The 21,401-nt window shown below is 42.8% G+C and overlaps 2 protein-coding genes across 3 annotated transcripts in view; one reads left to right on the forward strand and one right to left on the reverse strand.

Annotated features, from left to right (window-relative positions):
- LOC126237160 (long-chain-fatty-acid--CoA ligase 4) overlaps positions 1 to 1,115 on the reverse strand; it is a 244,608-nt gene extending 243,493 nt beyond the window's left edge. For both annotated transcript variants that reach the window (XM_049947012.1, XM_049947006.1), the window contains exon 1: positions 930 to 1,115. The gene's annotated coding sequence lies outside the window, so the exon portion shown is untranslated. The remainder of the gene's footprint in view (positions 1 to 929) is intronic.
- A 236-nt stretch (positions 1,116 to 1,351) lies between these two features.
- The window catches only part of LOC126237161 (methylosome subunit pICln), a 63,562-nt gene continuing 43,512 nt past the window's right edge, over positions 1,352 to 21,401 (forward strand). Inside the window, exons 1-2 of the mRNA XM_049947014.1 lie at positions 1,352 to 1,681; positions 14,886 to 15,031. Coding sequence (XP_049802971.1) covers positions 1,563 to 1,681; positions 14,886 to 15,031 — 265 coding nt within the window. The 5' untranslated portion in view covers positions 1,352 to 1,562. The remainder of the gene's footprint in view (positions 1,682 to 14,885; positions 15,032 to 21,401) is intronic.

Genomic DNA, 21,401 nt, shown 5'->3' on the forward strand with positions numbered 1-21,401 from the left:
TTAACTCTTAAAAACCGATTCTGGTTGGTTATTTAACACATACAAAAGTTAAAAAATGTTATTGTAAGTGTTAAACCAGTTTCCCGTTGTCGCTTTCATAGCGACTAGAACACGTGACTTCTTGCCGAGTATTTATAAACAAGTTACATGTCAACTATCTGTGGTCCTCTATTTCAGTCATTTAAGAAAATAAATACTATGTACATATACTATTTTGTATTTATACTCTGTATACTGCGAAATGTTCAAAGCTAAGCAGTCAACCAGTATATGTATACAACAATTTTCAGAATTTTATACACTATCAAGAATCTACTTAGCGTATTTTTCGCATTTAGGTTTCCATTACTAAAATTAATTTATCTCCATACATGCTGCTAGTACATCTAACACTAACTTCTAAAATTCTTTTCGTAGATTACTAAAGGAATCACATTTAAGCAGCAAATTGTACAATAATTCCCGTGACGTGTGTTCAAAATTTACGGTAGTTTCTGCGTTGATTGATTCATGGACCATGCTTTGGCGGTACGTCACACAACAACGCATCTGTCACGCACTGCATGCAATATACCAAACGGCCGGCAGTACCTACAGTTGTTTCCCTCTAGTACTAGCTATTACTTATTTCTCCGATATACAATGGTTGGATTCCTTTAGATACACAGTAACATTTCTCCCACTTTATATACGTGAATTTACAGCAACTAAATCTGGTGATGCTCCCGCATATGTATACAATCACAAGCTACTCCAAAGATATAAGACGCTATCAAGTATGAACTGCAATGACATCTCATCCAAGCTGCGGCTTGATGTCATACCGGTTTTTACCTCACACTCTAACCTAAGTAATCCATGTGTTAATACAATGTAACAAAACCAGACTAATGAGCAATAATAAGCAATTAAAATACGACTTTACTTACCACGATAAGCAACTAAATAAACGTTTTGTTGCAACGTCTTCCCCGCGCTGATGTCACACACGCAAAGCACAAAGTGTGCTCACAACACAGCTACGGATCCGTCGTATTTTGGAACTTTCAAGTCAACCAATCGCGCGCCCGCTTTCCAGCCCCTGGCAGTGGCGTGATTACTGACGTAGTGTGTGTAGACACACGCTAGTCGATCAATGAATCCAAGTATCCACTGCGCAGATGCGGGTTTCCGCGAGGATATTCTCACTATCATCGAGCAGTTAGAAACATCAACTTATGATGCACGGACACAAAATCATAATGACCGCTAAGTGCCGTCAAAACTGCCGGTTAATAACATGTTTCACAGTATACAAAATACGTGTATGCTACTGCTCACTCGTAACATTTTGTTATTTGTTTGATACCAATTCTAGCAACATAACAAAGCCAAAATGCAGCTTTCCTGCGTGTGTTGAAGACACATTCCATGATGCGTATGTTGGTACAATTGACAGGTCCTCTTAAATTCAGCACGCGGGAGGCGTTGTAAGCTGAAAGTGTTTTGTACACATGTATTAGTGTTTTGTTTATGAATGTTCGGACTTATCTGCAATTGTGTGTAATTTTGAAACTCTGGAAATGGTTGTGTTAAGTAATTTTCCACCTCCTACGGAAGGCATAAGACACCAACAGCCCGCCACTGTCGCACACGTTAACAACAGAGATATTGGGAAAGGCACTTTGTTTATAACGGAAAGGTGCGTTTCAACATGCTGAACTGACTTAAATTCTAAAAGTGACATCAGTTACTAGAGAGTATGACTTTTATTTCACATAGTATTTCTTGCTTCCATCCGTTGGTGTTAATGTAGGTTAAGGGCATATACATGTTCTCAACCGGCATTTAGGATTGCAATATGTGTTTAATTTATTATTTTATTTCTTACGCAGTGCATGTGGACGACATTGAAATAGAAATACGATAAGACTTTTATGTGGCATGAAAGAAAATTCTGTTATAATTTCCTCTTTGGTCCTTTTAATGATTTTTGTTTAAAAACGTGCACAATGTGATGTGCGAAGTAGGTGCATGATATAAGTTACAATGTGATTTGATGGTAGATGTTGTAGTTTTCAACCTGTTTATTAGTTAATGAATAAGATCTGTCAGCTTTTGAGAAAAGTAGCGTACTTCGTATATACACTATACTTAATTTGTTTAGAGGGAGAAAAAAACAACCAAAAGGCATTTAATGAAAGTGATGAAATACAGTGAACCATATCATGGGTGATAACTTGATACTGCTTCGGATAATTGGTAAAATTAGGGTGAGATACGTAGTGGTCACCGCTACTGCCCCCTCCTCCTCTTGCTTTTTTTCGTAGCTTATTTGCGAGGTATTTACAGAATGAACATCAAAATACTCAGAGACATATCCAGTATCACAGGTATGTTTTCTGAATATAACGTGCAGTTTGTGTTTATGGCGAAAAGGATGTTATATATATGGCAAAATGCGTTTAAATACCTTGTGAATGTAAACATTAGGCCAATCAATTACCGCAATGTTTATTTAGCTTTGCTGACTCACAAGCAAATTATCGCTTTCAGTCTAACCTTGACTTCTGGGTGCGCTACAAATCGGTCACTACAACCAACATTTTCCAAAGTTTTGATCTGTCCTCGATTACATCATAGGAACCATTGAAATTAATGAGAAAGGGTGATACATTATCTAGTCATATTCAATACTGTTAATTACAGGCCATGGTAGGGTTCCTTTCTAAGTTAATGATAGCACAAAAAAGAGGCAAACCAACTTTGAGAATAATATCCCCCACAAATGCAGTAATTTGTGAAACTAAAAAATTTACTGTGACGCAGACATAAGATTTTAGTATACGGTACAGTTACATGTAACTTGATGAAATAGAGGGGCACAGCTAAATGAACATAAAATCAAAGTGATTGTGTCCAGAGTCCTGATTATTTATGCAGTTCATAGTATCCATGACGTCATTGTCAGTATGATGTTAAGCTTTAATCTTGGTAGACAATGAGATATCGTAACTCCATCTGTCTGTGAAAACCTCATAATTCCAGTAACTCCATTATCAAAGACAAGATTTGGAAGTGCACTGATGTCTCTAATATGTCAGTACCTAAGCTTCTAGTAGAGTGTTGCACATGTAGCACCTCTCTGCATCACACACACACATTTATTCTTCTTATTATTATTATTTATTATTATTATTTTAAGAAATCATTTTTACTTCTCCTGTAAAATTTAGCAAAATGGAGTTATGAAGTTTATATTGCCCATTGTAGATATAATTGTTATAATTGAAGTGCAGGCCGAAGACATCACAGAGGCTTGTGATACAATGATAAAGGTTGATTGTATGAAAGAGAGAACTGCTTTCAATACACCAGTATTACCTGGGTATCTCAAGGCAGGCTTCATTCAGGTAAGGTACTTGAATGCAAGAGATTTGCCATTCCACTGTGGGTAGTAAAGGTGGTGCAACCTGTTGAAGACTTGGTCGTGCTGCTCTTGAATTGGAGACAAAATGCTTATCCCTGCCATGGTGCATTAACTCCACAGGTTAGCATCCAGTCTGGAGGTGGGATGCCCTAACTTCACTGGAAAGAAGAGAGTCCAGTTGTAATCACAGTTACAAAATGTGCACCATATGCTGAAACAAATTAAGTCTTCCAAGCATAACTTAAGAAAGAATTGTCTAGTTGAAATAAATTTAGCCAACTCAAGAACCCTTTCAATCATTAGATATAGATAGTGCGTCCCAGGCTAAAGCTCAGTTCCTGTCACCAAAATAGAGGAAGGCTGCAGCCAGAGGTAAACTTAAGACTGTGAAATAAGAGTAAGTGCCATCTGACCAGGAAGCCTTCAATATAGGTTATGGAGATATGGACACAAATGAGTTAGTAAAACACCACCTCTCACTCCTCTTTTTCCTTCACTTATAGTAACCACCATTATGAAGAGAGAAGGGTAGCAGAAACACCACTGAAAGATGATACCCATGAATCAGTGAATGATTGCAGCAGTGTAGATACCCTCAGTTATGAATGGGTGAAGAGTCATAAACTCAACGCTGTGCAGGGTAGCCGTGTTGTCTAAGGCGTCTCGCCACGGTTCGTGCGGCTACTCCCGTCGGAAGTTAGTCCTCCCTCGGGCATGGATGTCTATGTTGCCCTTAGCCTAAGTTAGTTTAAGGTAGATTAAGTAGTGTGTAAGCTTAGGGACCGATGACCTTAGCAGTTTGGTCCCATAGGTACTTACCACCATATAAACTCTTAAGACTCCTCGCCTAACACCATCATTTCACATGTAGCAAATGTGCTGTTTTGTGTGTCCCAATGTGAACGTGTTGACAGTAAAGGTGTCGCAGGCCTCATTCAAGAACTCCTGCCACTTTTTTCGTTACTGGATATGTCTGTGCACAGAATATGCTCTGAGGTCCTCCAGCAGCTGCCTCCAGTGTCAAGTTTTAAAGGATCTGCTTCTAATAAAATACTTATGCCTTCTAAATATTAGTAAAGTGACAAATTTCAGCACTGCATTGGCATTGTTTAGCAGCATAGGCCTCACAATATTATCACCTGCCTTGGAGTGGCTGCTTTGTTCAAAATGGTAAATAAATTACATTGCAGTTTCCTTTCCCTGTTATAATCCAGGTAGCTGAGAAAGCAGTAACCAAACATCATCTGCAAGAATGGGTGCTTCGTAAGGCTGATTGGATGCTACAGAGTCAGCTGTCTGTGTTAGGACACAGTGACAGCATTGAGAAGTGGCGGACCACAAAAAAGTGAACAATGCACCCATTTTATAATTTGCCTCTCATTTTAGGAGACATGGGTGAAAACAGATTTTCAGTCTGAATTGAGGAAAAGGACAGTGCTGCCAAAATAAGCAGCCGTCTTATCTGCATTAAATGTAGTGTCAGCATTTTAAAAGCCGGGTAGACTTTCAGTGGATGCAAAAAGATGTCATGGCCCAGGTTTCTGTTCGGTATCTTTATTTTTTTCAGCAGAAATTTGGGAATCGATGAGGATTTCTGGGAGAGATGAATATCTCCATTCTGTGCTGCAGTAAATTATAACATCCTAATTTCAACTCCAACTCTTAGCAAACAACCTAGGTGGGAGGGGTGGAAGTTTCTATTTCTGCAGTTCTATATGGAGTATGTTCAGTGCTGACTTGCATACAGTTACATTACACAGATTGTTTCCCAATTCTTATTGCAGGCTTCTGCATGTTGTAGAGGGGGAGTAGCAGGTAAAGTTTGGATAAGGAAGCCATGTCTGGAAATGTACCGTTTGGATACAAAATAAGTTTGAAGGCCAGATGACTTTCAAATCTCTTGCATTATGGTATGCTCACAAACTTGGAAGAGAGTGCTTTCAACAGTTCTTGTGGTAAGTGCAGTATAGTGTACCATTTTCATCAGAGTACAACCATGACTTCGGAGGGACTGATACAGTTGCAACTAGCAGGGCTCACTGGTGCTCCATAACATGGCACACTGTCAACTTGAAGAGCGCATCCTTTGTCATGTAGGAGAGAAACAGACAAAACATGGCCATGCCTAGGGCTCCTGTAGAGCACAGACGTCTGAGCTCTTTATCTTAGCTGTATGCATACTGTGAAGTGGGATATTTAAAATGGATTTGCTCTTAAACTTATTTTACACCCAAACAGTACATTTCTGGACATGGATTCCTTATCAAAACTTTGTCTACTAAGTCCCCTCTGCAACCCTATGAGCCTATAATAGAAACTTTTAATATCAGTTTGCAATAAAACTTAGCCAAAGGTATTAAATGTGCACTATGAGGACATTGGGCTGGCGACTAGTGCCTACTGAACCAGCATGATATCCAGGGCGTGAGCTGAGGCTCATGAGCCACTGCACTGTGAGGTGGTGTCTCCTCTTCCTCAGCACGCTAGGCCATTGTGTAATGTTGTCTATCTAGCATGATTTTGGCCTAGTGTGACACAATCTTATAAAGAGAATTTCTCTCTGTTCACCAGAGTAGCCCAATTTTAATCTCTCATTACTATTTCGAAAATACATGTTTACTCAACACAAATTTGCTAAGTTCTTTTCTCAGGAGACTGTCAGTTTCACAGCTCAGATCCACCAATATCTCTCTCCTTTCATGGCTTTTTATTCATGCTCCTTTTTTCCATATTGAAAATTATCAGTAGAAGAAACATGAACTTTTAAGAAACTTCTGGCAGGTTAAAACTGTGTGCCAGAATGAGATTTGAACTTGAGACCTTTGCCTTTCAAGCTTTGTGATAAGGCTGCCTTCCAAACTCTGTGATAATGCTGGACGTCTTAATTAAATTCAGTAAGAAGGAATGCTGGGAGCATTGTACCTCCTCCATGGCAACATTTGCCTCTTCACCCCAGGTATGGCAGAGCTCTGTAGTCTTTTGGGCCACCAAGATAAGCAACTATCCTGGGTCTCCTCATTCACGGCTGTATATCTGCTGATGCTTCTGTTCTTGCTGAGCATCTCACAACCCTCTTTATGACTGCAGTGGCAACCTCTTCTTACCCGGCCATCTTTCGAATGCATAAAACATGAGATGAAGACTTCCCTCCCATCCTGTACCCCGTCAACGATTCTTTCATTGACTGGTAACTGCTTCATTCTCTTGACTCATCACTTGATACAGCCCAGGTCCTGATTGATTCATAATCAGGTGATCCAACATCTGAATGTTACTCACACTCCACCTACTCAGCATCTTCAGCTGTATTTGGCTAGGTGTTTTCACTTCACAGTGGCAAAGTATCATCATCCCAATCCTAAAGCCACACAGAAAATAGACATCCATGTACAGCTAACAACTGACTAGCCTCACCGGCATGCCCTGCAAACTGCTTCACAGGATGGTAGCCCAACTTTTATGCTGAGTTGTGAAATGATGAGGTCTTATGGGCACTATAGTAAGGTTTCTGGGAGGGATGATCCACAACTAACCATCTGGTTAGGTTCGAAATGGCAATACAACAGGGTTTTTCTAAATACCAATACCTCCTTGCAATTGCTCCCTGCCAATTTTTATTCATCACTTTTTATTTCACTGGTTGTTTCGAGTTAGAGATGGTACCTCACTCAGCTCCTCATGGATATAAGAGAATGGCATCCTGCAAGGATTCTTGCTGAGTGCTACAGTCATCTTCATTGCGTTCACTGGGCTAGTGATGTGTTGGCCAACTGGTCATCCCCATGCTGTACATCGACAACTTTGACATTTGGTCAGCTCTCTATCTACAGCTTCAGTTGGACACCAATTCCAGGGTGCCATCCTTAGGGCCTTGGACCCTTTCCTGTGGCATCCAGTTCTCTCCTGCAAAAACAATAGTTGTGCATTTCTGTTGTCCTCCCACAGCCCATCCTGATCCTGACTCCTGGGCCCCCAATGCTTGTACATTGTTGCACAGTTCAGAACACTCTCTCTCTCTCTCTCTCTCTCTCTCTCTCTCTCTCTCTCTCTCTCTCTCTCTCTCTCTCTCTGTGTCTGACCCCCCCCCCCCCCCCACACACACACACACAGATATATAGGCTATATCCCTCGAGTGGGGTTACCAGTTGGCATATACCTAGAGGCCTACTGACTGGACCTCCACATAACCTCCTTAGAATGTGCTCCACGAGTTTTCTTGCACCTTCCCCTCCTCCTATTCTTCTCGATTAATACCCTGATCACTATTTCGAGGATCTAAAGTTTCACCTCTCAGTTCTTGAGGATTATGGGGGTGGTACCATCATTTATACTGGTGGCTGTAAAAACCATGGATAGGATGGGATATGCTTCACATCGCCTGCTAGTCAGAAATATGAGTTTCTGGGAATGTGTAAAATTTTTATGGTGCAGTTGATAGCCATTACTCGACCATATTTTAATTTGTAGTACCTTGTGAGCAGCCTCCAGGCTGTTCATCAGTGTTGCTCTTGTCAACCTGTGATCTTTGCTATTCACAGACTTTCATTCTGACTTGAGTCGTACTGCCTGCTCGGTTGTTATTCTCAGGGTTCTAAGTCATGTGGCTCTCCCAGGGAATAAATTGGCTGGCTTTTTTGGCTAAAGAAATGATTATTCACTCAGTATTCATGGTCACAATTACGGATTTGTGGGTGCAAATAAGATCTCTCCTCACTTGGACACTATCTGACAGGCTACTGTTCCCTCTATGCAGACTATGAATTGTCAAGGAGACTACTGCAGCATGGATCTCCTGCTTCTGTTCTTCCCAGAAAGAATCCACTGTCCTATGTCGACTTCACATTGGTCGTACCAGATTAACCCATAGTTTTCTACATCAGCATGACTACTCTGCCGTTCACAAGTAAGTCCCTGGCAGATAGTTCTTCGAACGAACTTCATGCTACGTCGGTACTGTTCCACTTTTGAACAGTGTGCAAGCGCTTAACTCTCTGTACAAGCTCTAATTTCACTTGTTTTATTATGATGATAATTTCTCCCTATGTAAGTGGATTCAACAAAATACTCGCATTAAGAAAAGTTTTGCATAACAGGTTCCGAGAGTTCCAGAACCTGTACAGAAAATTGGAATAGAGATCAACATAAACATCATTTCCGCCCTTTTTTATTGCTAATGAAAACCACACATTGCATGTTGTACCACCGTACAGAGAGATCTTCAGAGGTGGTGGTCCAGATTGCAGTACACACTGGTACCTCTAATACCCAGTAGCATGTCCTCTTGCATTGATGCATGCTTGTATTCATAGTGGCATACTATCCACAAGTTCATCAATAAAGGCACTTCTTCCAGGCCTGACTTAATGATAGATTCTTTTCAGAGTATGCTGATATAATACCTTGAGACTTAGCAATAATATACAACAGCTCACTTTACCAAAGATCTGTATCTAAAGATGATGATTTTGTTTGGTTTGTTGGGTGCTCAACTGCGCGGTTATCAGTGCCTGTACAAATTCCCAACCTTTACTCAGTCCAATCTCGCCACTTTTATGAATGATGATGAAATGATGAGGACAACACAAAAACCCAGTCATCTTGAGGCAGGTGATCTTAAGACTGGGAAGTTGCACCGGTCACACCAATATACAAGAAAGGAAATAGGAGAACTCCCCTATATTACAGATCCATATCACTGACCTCGATTTGCAGTGTTCTAAAACACATACTGTATTCAAATTACAAATTACCTTGAATAAAAGACTATTGGCACATAGTCAACACAGACATTGTTCTTGTGCAATACAACTACAGCCAAGTCGGAGTAAGTTGATCCCAGACATTCACAGTGGGCATGGCATGGCAACTTGGCAGGCTCACTGCAACCAACAACATAACACAATTTCGCAAATGTCTCTATGGCAATGCCACAGAATTGTCACAACTCGGCAATGACTACTGTTTTGCCTACAGCTGTTAGTACTTTGCAGCTGAAAGTTGCCAACAGCAATGCGAGATCTTTATTCTCATGAAGTAAAGAGTGCTACTGACAGGCAATCTCAAATCGATTCCATATTTCTGGATTTCCAGAAGACATTAGGTATCTCCTCACAAGCAGCATCTAATTAAACTGTGTGCCTATGGAGTAGTGTCTCAGTTGTGTGTTGGATTCATGATATTGTCAGGAAAGTGATTATTCTTAGTAATTAATCAAAAGTCATCGATTAAAACAGAAATGATATCTGGCATTTCCCAAGACAGTGTTACAGCCCTTCTGCTGTTTCTAATCTACACAAACAATTTGAGATAGAATCTGAGAAGCCCTCTTAGACTGTTTCCAGATGATGATGTCACTTATCGTCAAATAAAATCAGAAGAAGATCAAAACAAATTACAAAATGATTCACACAAGATATCAGTATGGCGCAAAAATTGGCAATTAACTTTAAATAATGAAAAGTGTGAGGTCATCCACATGGTTTATAAAAGCAATCCATTAAATTTTGGTTACACAATAAATCACTCGAATCCAAAGGATTTCAACACAGCTAAATAACTTGGAACAACAATTACAAACGACTTAAACTGGAAGGATCCCATTGATAATGTTGTGGGGAAGGCAAACCACAGACCGTGTTTTATTGACAGAACAATTAGAAGATACAACAGGTTTCTTAACAAGACTGTATACACCTCATTAAAAGAAAAGCACTTTTCTTTAGGGCAAGATCTTTCCATTATATTTCAATCGCCAACTTTCTCCTCTGAATGTGAAAATACACACGTCAAAAAAGTTTTGCATCACCCCGGTTCCCAGAACTCTCAAAGATAGACGTTCACTGTGTATATTGGATCACAGACACAGTCCCTTTGACTGTTCAGAGATGTCACTAAACCCGCCCAAGGATGTAAACAAACATGCATGAACAGCGCCTATTAGACGGAGGGGGTCCGACATTATGCTTGTGAATTACAAACAGTAGCTCTCGCCCATGTAAAACAACCCCTATTTTGTTCTCTGCATGGTGTAGCAGCACTACCGTTTGGGATAGGAAAAGTCAGTTTTGGTGCAATATTTCTCAGCGCACAAGTTACAGCCAGGTGTGGCCCTGTTTACAGTGAGTTACGCTCACCAGCAGTTGCGAAGTAAAATAGAGGCCACAGGGGCATAAAATTGTTGGAAAAAGTACACGCAGCAGTTTGCATGGTGCAAGTCACAGGCAGAAGGAGCCCACTGGCCAACCTTAGCGTTACGGGTACATGACGCGGAGCGGTGCATTTAGCAAAAACAGAGGCGCACAGCCGCATATAAATAGGTGCCAGTTCACTAATAAAGCATTCAAGTGTGGAAGTGTGGCAGCTCTCCTGGACGGCGGGACGTGTCACACCACCAGCTACACACAGCAGCAGATGAGGCGGTTGAGGAGGCTGGTTCGACCCTCTGAGGCCGATGCGGCGTCCATAGCAGCCAGCAGCGGGCAGTCATCTTGGCTCTCAACACGTACTGAAGACATCCAGGCCCAGGGCCACAGATTCAGCTGCCAGATCTCGGGTGCTTGTTGTCGCTGTGATCTTAGCCACGCCAACGAGGAAGCATGCTTCTCGGATGCCTTGCGGTTTCCCAGCGAACAGCACTGAGGCGGCAGGGGCAAAGACCGCTGAGTCAACTGCCGGCGCATCCTGACATCGCTGCGACTTCACAGCCATACAAGGCCGTCACACAGCAGTGTGCTGTGCGGGTCACTGAGGCAGCCATTCCGTGCCAAGCCGTTTCACAGACAGTGAAGTGGTGCCCTCAGCATTGTGGGACCTGGTGACGCCGACTGAGGGGAACGTGGCACTGTAGTTGGAAACCATAAATCACTTGGAAGGCTCGGACGTGTCTTAATACCACGCCTTCTACCTCTTCCCGCTACATTTGGTGTTGCTGTTACATTTGGTGACCAAAGTTCCCACTACAATGGTCTTCCAGATTTTTTTTGCCTCTAATGTTGTCAGACGACTCATGGACAGTTGAACTTTTTCTCCGTTTTCTCTGTGAAAGTGGTTTTTATTCTTGGACAGTGTTTTAAATTACTTCTGGAGTGGAGGCAGGGTGGTTGTGGTTGGGCCGTCTCCTGCCGCATGTGACACTCTGCATTTCATTAGGAAAAATCACAGTGGAAAGTCCAGGTTGTCACATGAATAGTACTATGAAAAGAATAGATTACCGCTACTGTAAAAATGGCATGATGAGTTACTGATAGACGTGATGAAAAGACTGTTACATCAAACCCTTTGACGAAAGCCTTCTTCAGAAAAGAGATGCTCGCATATTCATATAAGTAAGCACTCGCGCACAAGCACAAGACCACTACCTCCAGTCCCTCTTGCCAGACTAACGGATACGCTTTGAAAGGGAGCAACAATCCAGAATGAGGTGGGGCGGATTGTAAGCGAGGTGCGGGTGGGGGAAAGAGGAATCGCTGCTGCCTGGTGGAGCGTGCAAGGACTAGAGTGGCAGGATAGTGCTGACAGGTGTGGCGGTGGGATGATATCGAGAGTGTTGTAAGGATAATTCCCATCTGTGCAGTTCCGAAAAGTGGGTGGTGAATGGGAGGATCCAGATGGCCTGAGTTGTGAAGCAGCCGTTGAATCAAGTATGTTTTGTACAGCTATGTGTTATGCTACAGGGTGGTCCACTTTGTTGTTTTCCACAGTTTGGCAGTGGCCATACATCCTCATGGACAACTGGTCAGTAGTCACACCAATATAAAAAGCTGAACAATCGTTACAGCAGAGGTGGTATATAAACATGGCTGCTTTCACAGGTGTTACTTATACTAGCATAATCTATGATGCCAAAGAATTTGAGTCTCCATTGGAGAATAGTGTGGACTGCAAAATAAATACTTTGACAAATTGCAGGAAATATTGCTAGGCAATATTTTGTTATTTAAATTGTATATAATCTTGTTTGTGAGTTGGAAAAAAAGTAGTTTTCTGCGGAGAAATTCTGGAATCCAAATTGCAACTAACTATTTTATTTTGTGACAGGTATCTGTTTTTACAGGTGTAATGGTTTCTAATGTGGTAGTGTTAACAACAAGACTTGTTAGTAGTTATTACCATCTCTCTTACTGCCTTGTTTTAAAGGGGTCTTACAATAGCATATCTTGGCTTGTTGGGGAATACCATATTTTACAGACCATAAGATACGCTTCAAATTTTTAAGCAATTTTTTTTTTTAAATAATGTTTTTACCATTGTTGTTGTTAGATTGCAAACCCAGACTAAAATAATTCTTAGTTTATAAAACTGAACTGACCTTTAAAATCCCTGAAAATCATTTGGCCTTTTGATTTCAGTCCTCTATATGCACATTTACTCTCTCTCTCTCTCTCTCTCTCTCTCTCTCTCTCTCTACCCCCCCCCCCCCCAAAGTTGTTCTTTACTAGCCCGCCAATCACGAATGGTTTTTTTGGAGGACCGAAATGTCACTCAGCTGCTCTGTGTCCATGTTCTTCTGCATATGCCATTACTATCTATTTATAGTTGGCATACTTCCCCCCCCCCCCCCATTACGAAGCTAGCTACTAAGAAACATATTGCACTGGTAGTGATAACACAAATCATTTGCAATTAAAGTGCACAGGCACCTTATACTGCAATAACGCATTGTAGGCTAGACAGTGTTAGAAGCTTGTGGATCCCTGAAACTCTTATTTGTCACATTGATGCACTGCTGCTGCCAGTTGAATTCTATGTTGCCAGATAGAAGTCCCTGCACCATGGTACCAGAGTATGCTGTTAGAGGAGCCATAATGAAATGGCTTTGCTCATTGATAGAGTGGAGGTGTGCTGCACAAATTTGTTCTGGCTCCTCTAGTGGCACTGTTACTGTGGCTTGGAGATTTGAACATGTACCAGTGTTGCAAACATGTACCTGCAAATAAACAAAAACCTACTTAAATAATTTTATTTAAAGTGACTTTATTTGAGGTGACAATTAAAACTTTGACTTTCTTTCGTATAATGTATTCGCTACCTGATCAAAATTATCCGGACACCCATATGTAATGCGGAATATACCCCTAGATGTCTGAAGAGGCAGCAGACCTGCTGGTATGAAAGGGAGTATTATGTTGTCTGTAAAGAAGCAGTAACAATGGACTGGATTGGTCAGGAGAGCTCAGTGACTTAAAGCATGGGCTAGTCGTCATATGTCAGCTGAGTAGCAGATCGATCAGGGACATTTCAACCCTTCTAAAGCTGCATTAGTCAACTATTGGTGGAAACACAAAGGAACAACCACAGCAAAATAAAGATGATGCAAACCTTGTGTACTGACGGACAACAGTAGTCGAGCATTGCAGAGGGTGGTTTTAAAAAATCACATGAAATCAGTGGAAGGAATGACTCGGAAGTTCAAAAGTGCTACACTTGTCCAGCTAGTATAATGACTGTGTGTAAGACATTGAAAATAATTGATACAGTGCTGAAGCAGCTACTCATACACCACACATTTCTGTAGTCAGTGTCAAGCAGTGTCTGTGTGTTGTAGAGTGATGCCAGTGGATAGGGTGTGACTGGAAATGAGTAGTTGGAAGCGATGAATCGTGATATACGCTGTGGCAATCTGATGGACACGTATGGGTTTGGCGAATGCCTGGAGAATGTGACCTGTTGTTATGGGAAGTGCCAGCATTGAAGTATGGAGGACCAGGCGTTACGGTATGGGAATGTTTTTTGTGGTTAGGGTATGTCTACTTAAGAAAACACCAAACACAAAAGGAGGTGTACACATTTTAAGCATTATGTACAGAGTACAGCAGAGGAATAGTTCAGAGATGATGGTTGTATCAGCATGACAGTGCGTTCTGTCACACAGCAGCATCTGTGAGGCAATGGTTTGTGGACAGTAGCATTCCTGAATGGATGGACCTATCTAGAGTCGTGACCTGAACCTAAGGGAACACTTTTGGGGAAAGTTTGAAGGTCTGCTTCGCTCCAGACTCCAGTGTGCAACATCACTACATCCTCTGGTTTTGATTGTTGAGGATGCCATTTCTCCATAGGCACTGAGTCACCTCATTGAATGTCTCTCCAGCAGGGTTCAAACTGTCATAAAAGCAAATGATGGACACACATCATATTACTGTCCATTTAAAGGTATCTGGATAGTTTTGACCAGATAGTGTTGCATGAAGAGAGGATTTCAGTAATTTACATGTGATATTGTTAACCCCATCAAAGTTGTTGCTTTTGATAGTGTTAATTACATTCTTAATTTAGTTGTCAGAGGATGGAGTTCCAGGTAGTTTTTTTTAAACACACACTTCAAAGTTTGTGGTGGCCTCCCTCAAAGCTGATCTCGTACATATATTTTAAAGTCAGTAATAATGAATATGTCAATTAGTTAAGATTATTTGTGTTTAGTGTTTTTGGGGCTGTTACAATCATACAAAAATGAAGGCATAATTTTTATCTGTTTCAGTCGTCTGTCATGGGTAAACAACTCCACTGGCCAGGGATTTTCTCTAGAGTACCCTCACATTGCTCTCCATGCAGTATCAAGGGATTTGCAGTCACATCCACAGGAGTGCCTTTATATCATGTTGGACACACACGTAGATGCAGAAGGTTTGTTGATGTTCAGTTTCATTCAATTAACAATATTATACAAGGCTCGCTCAGAAAGTAATGCATCACATTTTTTTCTTCGGCAGTTATTTATTGAACACAATTAAACATACACACAAGAAAGAATGAGGTTTCTTCTGCACTCCCTATTTTTCCTCATAATATTCCCATCGTATGGCCTCCCTCGAGTGGTACAAAAGGGTATGTATGCCTTGTCGGTACCATTCGTTGTTCTGGTCACAAAGTAATTTCTTCACTGTGCGGATCACCTCCTCGTCATCCTCAAATTTCCATGAATGGCATCCTATAATGGCCCAACCAAGTGGAAGTAAGGGAGCTATGTCAGGGCTGTTAGGTGGATGGAGGTCACATTTTCCAAACCAGTTTAGTAATGTGTTCCGGAGGCCTCAAACTTGTGTGAGTTCAAGTGTTGTCATGTTGAATCAATCAGCCATCTAAGCTGTTATGGCACCGAAGTAACTGGAAGCACTTTTTGAGTTAGCTTAATCTGTTTACTTAAGCTTAAGAGTTAATGGTGCTGTCTCTTGGGACCACAGGTGAGCACATCAGTAAGTTGCGTCTAGTCAAGTGAGAGAGCCACGGATGGCTGCCCCAAATGCTGCAAGTCTTGAAAAACCTCTTCTCATAATGGCCTCACCCTCTTTGCTCAGTGACTAACCACACTTCTGTTGACTGCAGACGCCTCATAAATTGCACGCAAATGCTTCTGAATGTTGCCAACAGTTTCTTGCTCTACAGTGAGAAATCAAATGACGACATGCTGCTTGTAATGCAAAGTTTCACATTTGTGCCATTCCTGTTGGCCAAGAAAAGGAAGTGATGCATTACTTTCTGGATGACCCTCTTTTTATATAGAAAAGAAGCATCACATACTTTCTTAATGGGTATTGCAAATGTATATAACTCGTATAACAATACAAATGAATTTGGTCCTTAATACTTTCCTGTGGTCTTCTTTATATTTCCAGATGACTGCAGCATATAGATGAATGTTGGTTAAGTACAATGTAATGTTGTGGTATTTTTGCATAGTTTACACACACATTTGAACAAGCTGAGGGCATTTTGTAATGACTCCACACAGTGTAGTAACAGTTGCAGATGCTAATGGGGAATCTAGTCTGTCCCACAGCTGTGAGGCAGTTTAATATGACTGTACTGCTAAAAGTGGTGGCTCTACACCTAGTTGTAGTGAACTGAGGTTGCCAAACCTGTATGTATCAGTATAGTCAGTGCAGTCAATTATTTTAGGGAACGCAAAATTAGGAGAATGATGATCAGAGAATAAGAAGATAATTAGGTAATAAAAGCAGAAAATAATGTGAGAGGTGGAACTTTATAGCAGCCTAGTAGAAATTATACCCATTGAAAACAAGGACTTCAGTCAAGAAGATAATAGGGGAGGCTTCAAATAGCTTTGCATGAACTCTGGAGGAACAAATGCCCAAATATTGATGGAATCAGGCCAAATCATGAATGAATGATTGATTGATCGATCAACCATATGGCACTCTTGACCAGGAGACTCCAATTGGGATTGTTTAGCGCCTGGTGCAAGTCAATCCATTTGATACCACTTTGCTGACTTGTGTGTTGATGAAGATAAGATGAAGTGATTGGGACAATACAGCCAACCAAACGAGGGAAGAAAATCTGACCCAGCTGGGAATTTAATCTGGGACATGTGATCTAGAGGCAGCAGTAGATGGTAGACAGTGAACAGCATGAAGTTAATCCAGTGAAGGCCATCATGTTCATTCGGGAGGACGACTGATCAATCCCGTCTCCGGCCTTCCTGATTTAGGTTTTCCGTGATTTCCCTAAATCCCTTCAGGCAAATGCCGGGATGGTTCCTTTGAAAGGACACAGCCAATTTCCTTCCCTCACCCGAGCTTGTGTTCCGTCTCTAATGACCTCGTTGTCGACGGGACGTTAAACACTAATCTCCTCCTCCCTCCTCCGCCATGTTTTAGTTTTCAGTTAAATTTTTGTGATTTTGACTGGTAAGAACCAATACTCTAACAAAGGATTTTATTGTATCCCGCTAGAGCAGAATAATACTGTAGTAACAAAACATGAACGAGAGAAAAAAAACGAAAATAAAACTTGAGTTGCAAAGGAAATGTGCCGTATACAACAATAAAACAATGCTCATACAAGCGTCTGCCAACAGCAGTGTGTCAAAGGCTTCAGGAACACTATGCAATGCTTTATAACAACAAATTGTCTCCGATGAGCGTGATGTGACAACTGTTTAAATTAGATTCATTTGAGCAGTTGCAGGCGGGCTCTTGCGCATGCGCAGGTGAGTCGCGTATGAGTAGTACCTTCTCCGCTTCTGGTTACAGAAGTGTGGCTGGGCGCCACTACTTAATTTTGCCCCGGTTCGGAAATAAAGTAAATCTGGGACTGATGCACAGAGCAGTCTGAGTTTTGGTGGGAAGGTGGTTCGTCTCCACGTGATCTGTGTTTACGCTCAGTAATTTTGTTGTTTCCTCTTCGTTTATTGTTCTCACGTTAAATGATAACAAAACGGATTTTTGTGGCCGGGAGCTATCAAATGAATTAAAATACGTGCACGTAATTACGGAAGGCTAAAATATGTTGTTAGTTCCAGATTTTATTCCCACCTTTCTGACAGTCAAGCATTAATTGCCTTACAGAACAATGAAGTTATTTTTGCCGGTTTGCTAAAGAGATTAGGCTTTTATTAATCTTTTCTGCCGAGTCAGTCAATTTATTTGAAACAAAGTGTTTAATTTCACACTGTTGGCTAGTTTCAACTGTTCTCTGCATTTCAAGTGCATGTATGGCTTTAAGCCATAGTAAAGTACTGGTACTCCAAGAAAATTTACATACGAACGTGCGTTTTAAGCCGAATTATGCATTTTCGTATGGTTGAAATTCCGACACTCTTGAAGTATCTTCTTTTGTCTTTTTTCTTTTGTGACATAATGAAAGATCTTTTAATGTTTTACACATACGAACATATGGGCTTCCTGCGTCATCGTAGCTGCGCAAGCGCGGTGACGCCTGTTATCTGGCGCTCTCTTGCAACTGCTGAAACGAACCTACTGGGTGATGAGAAAGTCAGTATAAATTTGAAAACTGAATAAATCACAGAATAATGTAGATAGAGAGGTATAAATTAAAGCAAAGATGATGTTCTTTACTGGAAATGCTCAATATGTCCACCATCATTCCTCAACAATAGCTGTAGTCGAGGAATAATGTTGTAAACAGCACTATAAAGCATGTCCGGAGTTATGGTGAGGCATTGGCGTCGGATGTTGTCTTTCAGCATCCCTAGAAGTGTCAGTCGATCAAGATACACTTGCGACTTTAGGTAACCCCAAAGCCAATTATCGCATGGACTGAGGTCTGGGGACCTGGCAGGCCAAGCATGACGAAAGTGGTGGCTGAGCACACGATCATCACCAAACGACACATGCAAGAGATCTTTCACGTGCCGTCTGTTGGACATCCCTCCCCCCCTCCCCCTAATAAAACCCCATGTCATTCCAAGCATGTGTGTCAATTTTTACCTCTCTATCTACATGCCCCCAGCGGCTCAGCATTCATTTGCTGAGTACGGGCTTGGCGACCCCGGGGTCCTGAGCTGGGGACTGGTCAGCGCCGCCAGTCTCCTGTCACTGTAATCCCTGGACATGCTTCAGCGATCACTGTATGGCACGGTGGTGGAATGTTGTGTGCTGCGGGGAATGGTAATCTTGGCTTGACCGCCTGGATTGCGAGGAAAAACACCTCAATCTTACGGTGTGCTGCGCGCCTATAAGATGCATGGCTGTTGGATTGGAACAGTCGCAAGCGGGCAACCTCTGGGGCACTTGCCTCGCCCCAGTTGTATAAGGCTTACTCAGGCACGTGGGGCTCTGTCTGAGCAGACCTTTAATTCCCTAGCTGCTTGTGGGACCACAATAGACCCTTCGACCTCTACATTTCCCCCTACCAGTGGATTGGGTGGGCCACTGGTAGGAAAACGCACCCCATCGAAAAAGTGACTTCGTGCTGAGAGTCCTCCAGTGCCTGGTGTTACTAGAGATTTATCAGACTGTCGTAACAGAGCACATGCTGATAACCAGAATGTGTTTTTGATTGTCAAACGGAAGGAGGGTAGCTTTGAGAGGGTTTCTCCCTTTTACATCCACAAGGGTCTTGAGGGAATTGCAGGAACACTGAAATCTGTGAAGCGACTGCGCAATGGGACTCTGTTAGTTGAAACTTCTAGTTCCCGTCAAGTCACTTCTCTTCGAAAAGCATCCTGTCTATGAGAGTACGCTATCGAGACAGAGCTCCACTCCACTTTGAACTATAGTAAGGGTGTTGTGACATGTAGGGACTTGGTGGATATCCCCAAGGACGAGTTGAAATCTGAGTGGGCTGATGAAGGTATTGTTGACGTGCAGCATATTATGAGAGTTGATGGGGACCTAGTCAAATCCGACTCGTTTATTCTCACGTTCAATTGCCCGAGACTCCCAGAGCATGTTAAAGCGGGTTTCTTACGTTTGCCAGTACGGCCATATTTCCCCAACCCAATGCACTGTTTTAAATGTCAGCGCTTTGGGCATACTACGTTGGGGTGCAATGGGATAGCCATTTGTGGTAAATGTGGTCAGCCTGCCCATGAAGGAGCCGATTGTTCATCGCCTGTGAAGTGCGTGAATTGCTCTGGGAGTCACCCTGTCTGGAGCCGGGTCTGCCCCATCTATCTCGAGGAACGGAAGATACAGGAGATCAAAACATCTAAGCGCATCCACTATGGTGAGGCCAAGAAGCCCTTTAAGGCCATGTAGCCTCCTGTGTTTACAACATCTTTCGCTTCCGCTCTGCAGAAACCAGTACAGTTGGCCACTGTTGCTACACAAACGGAGGTTGCTAGTGTCAGCACTAATACCTGCATTTGCCAGTGCACTTGTGCTGCTGCGGTTGTTTTGCAACCTGCAGCTCTCCCCACAACATCGGACAAGGCCGTGCTTGCTGACATTGGGGTACTTCCTGCCCCTCCCCATATGGCGCCTTCTGCGCAGGCCCGTAAAGCTCCAACTGTTGACAAGGTTCTGCATTCTAAGCCCCCCCAAGACAAAAATGCCGAAGGTGAAGATTTTGCCACCTGAGGAGGCTAGTCAGGGTTGGTCCGATGACGAGGCCATCGTACTGTCTGACATCTCCCTTGGGTTGCGATCGGAGCTGATCGACATTGATGTCGACCGGGGGGCGATATTCTCGTCCCAGGAATAAATCTCCGGCCAGTACGGGCTCTCCTCCAAAGCACAGAGGCAGGGTGAATGTTCAGCCACCCTGATCACTGGCCCCCATATTACAGTGGAACCTGAATGGGTTCAGGACACATGTGGCCGAATTACAACTCCTTGTACGGGAGCGCCCCTTGTGATTATGTCTCCAAGAGACACATTTTCGGGCAACTGATGCTCCTTCTTTACGGGGCTATACCGTGTATCGAAAAGATGATCTGATGGGGGAAAGGGCAAAGGGTGGTGTTACGGTTTTTGTCCGTAACAGGTACCACTCATCTGTGCTCCCTCTCGTTAAGGACTTGCAAGCAGTTGCAGTTGACCTTCTTGTGGGGCGGAGGCTCACAATCTGTTCCATTTACTTACCGCCTCAGGATGCAATAGATTCTGAGGCTCTCACAGACCTTATTAGCCAACTCCCCCACCCATTTCTCCTTCTGGGGGACTTCAATGCTCATAATGTCTTATGGGGCTCTACGACTACTTGCCCCAGGGGTCGCGTTCCGGAAAGCCTCATGACGTCCGAAGAACTGTGCATCCTCAACTCTGGTGCTCCCACTCATTTCTGTACTGCTTCTGGGTTGTCGTCAGCTATTGACCTTTCCTTTTGCTCTCCAGCACTCGCGGATTCTGCTCTGTGTGAGGTTGCCGCTGACCTCCCTTCTAGTGACCACTTCCCCCTTTGGTTTCGCCTCCTGAGTGAGGCTGTGGCATTACCAGTGCCGCCCAGGTGGCACCTCTGCAGAGCTGACTGGACACTTTTCAGCCATTTGGCTGTTTTGGGGCACCGTGCCAGCGTCCACGAATGGGTTGACCATGTTACAGCCGTGATCTCCCATGCTGCTGAATTGTCGATCCCATGGTCCTCAGGTCATCCCAAGAGGCATCCTGTCCCTTGGTGGACCACTGAGTGCTGCTCAGCCATCCGAGCCCGCCTGCAGCTCTGCGCCGCTTCAAGTGCCGTCCCTCAGCTGACAATCTTGCGGCCTTTCGGGTGGCAAGGGCCAAGGCAAGGCGAGTGATTAAAGAGAGCAAACGATGGTCAGGGCAATCGTTCTTGAACTCCATCTCCC

Source organism: Schistocerca nitens, chromosome 2 (assembly GCF_023898315.1).
Source record: "Schistocerca nitens isolate TAMUIC-IGC-003100 chromosome 2, iqSchNite1.1, whole genome shotgun sequence".
Classification (NCBI taxonomy): domain Eukaryota; kingdom Metazoa; phylum Arthropoda; class Insecta; order Orthoptera; family Acrididae; genus Schistocerca; species Schistocerca nitens.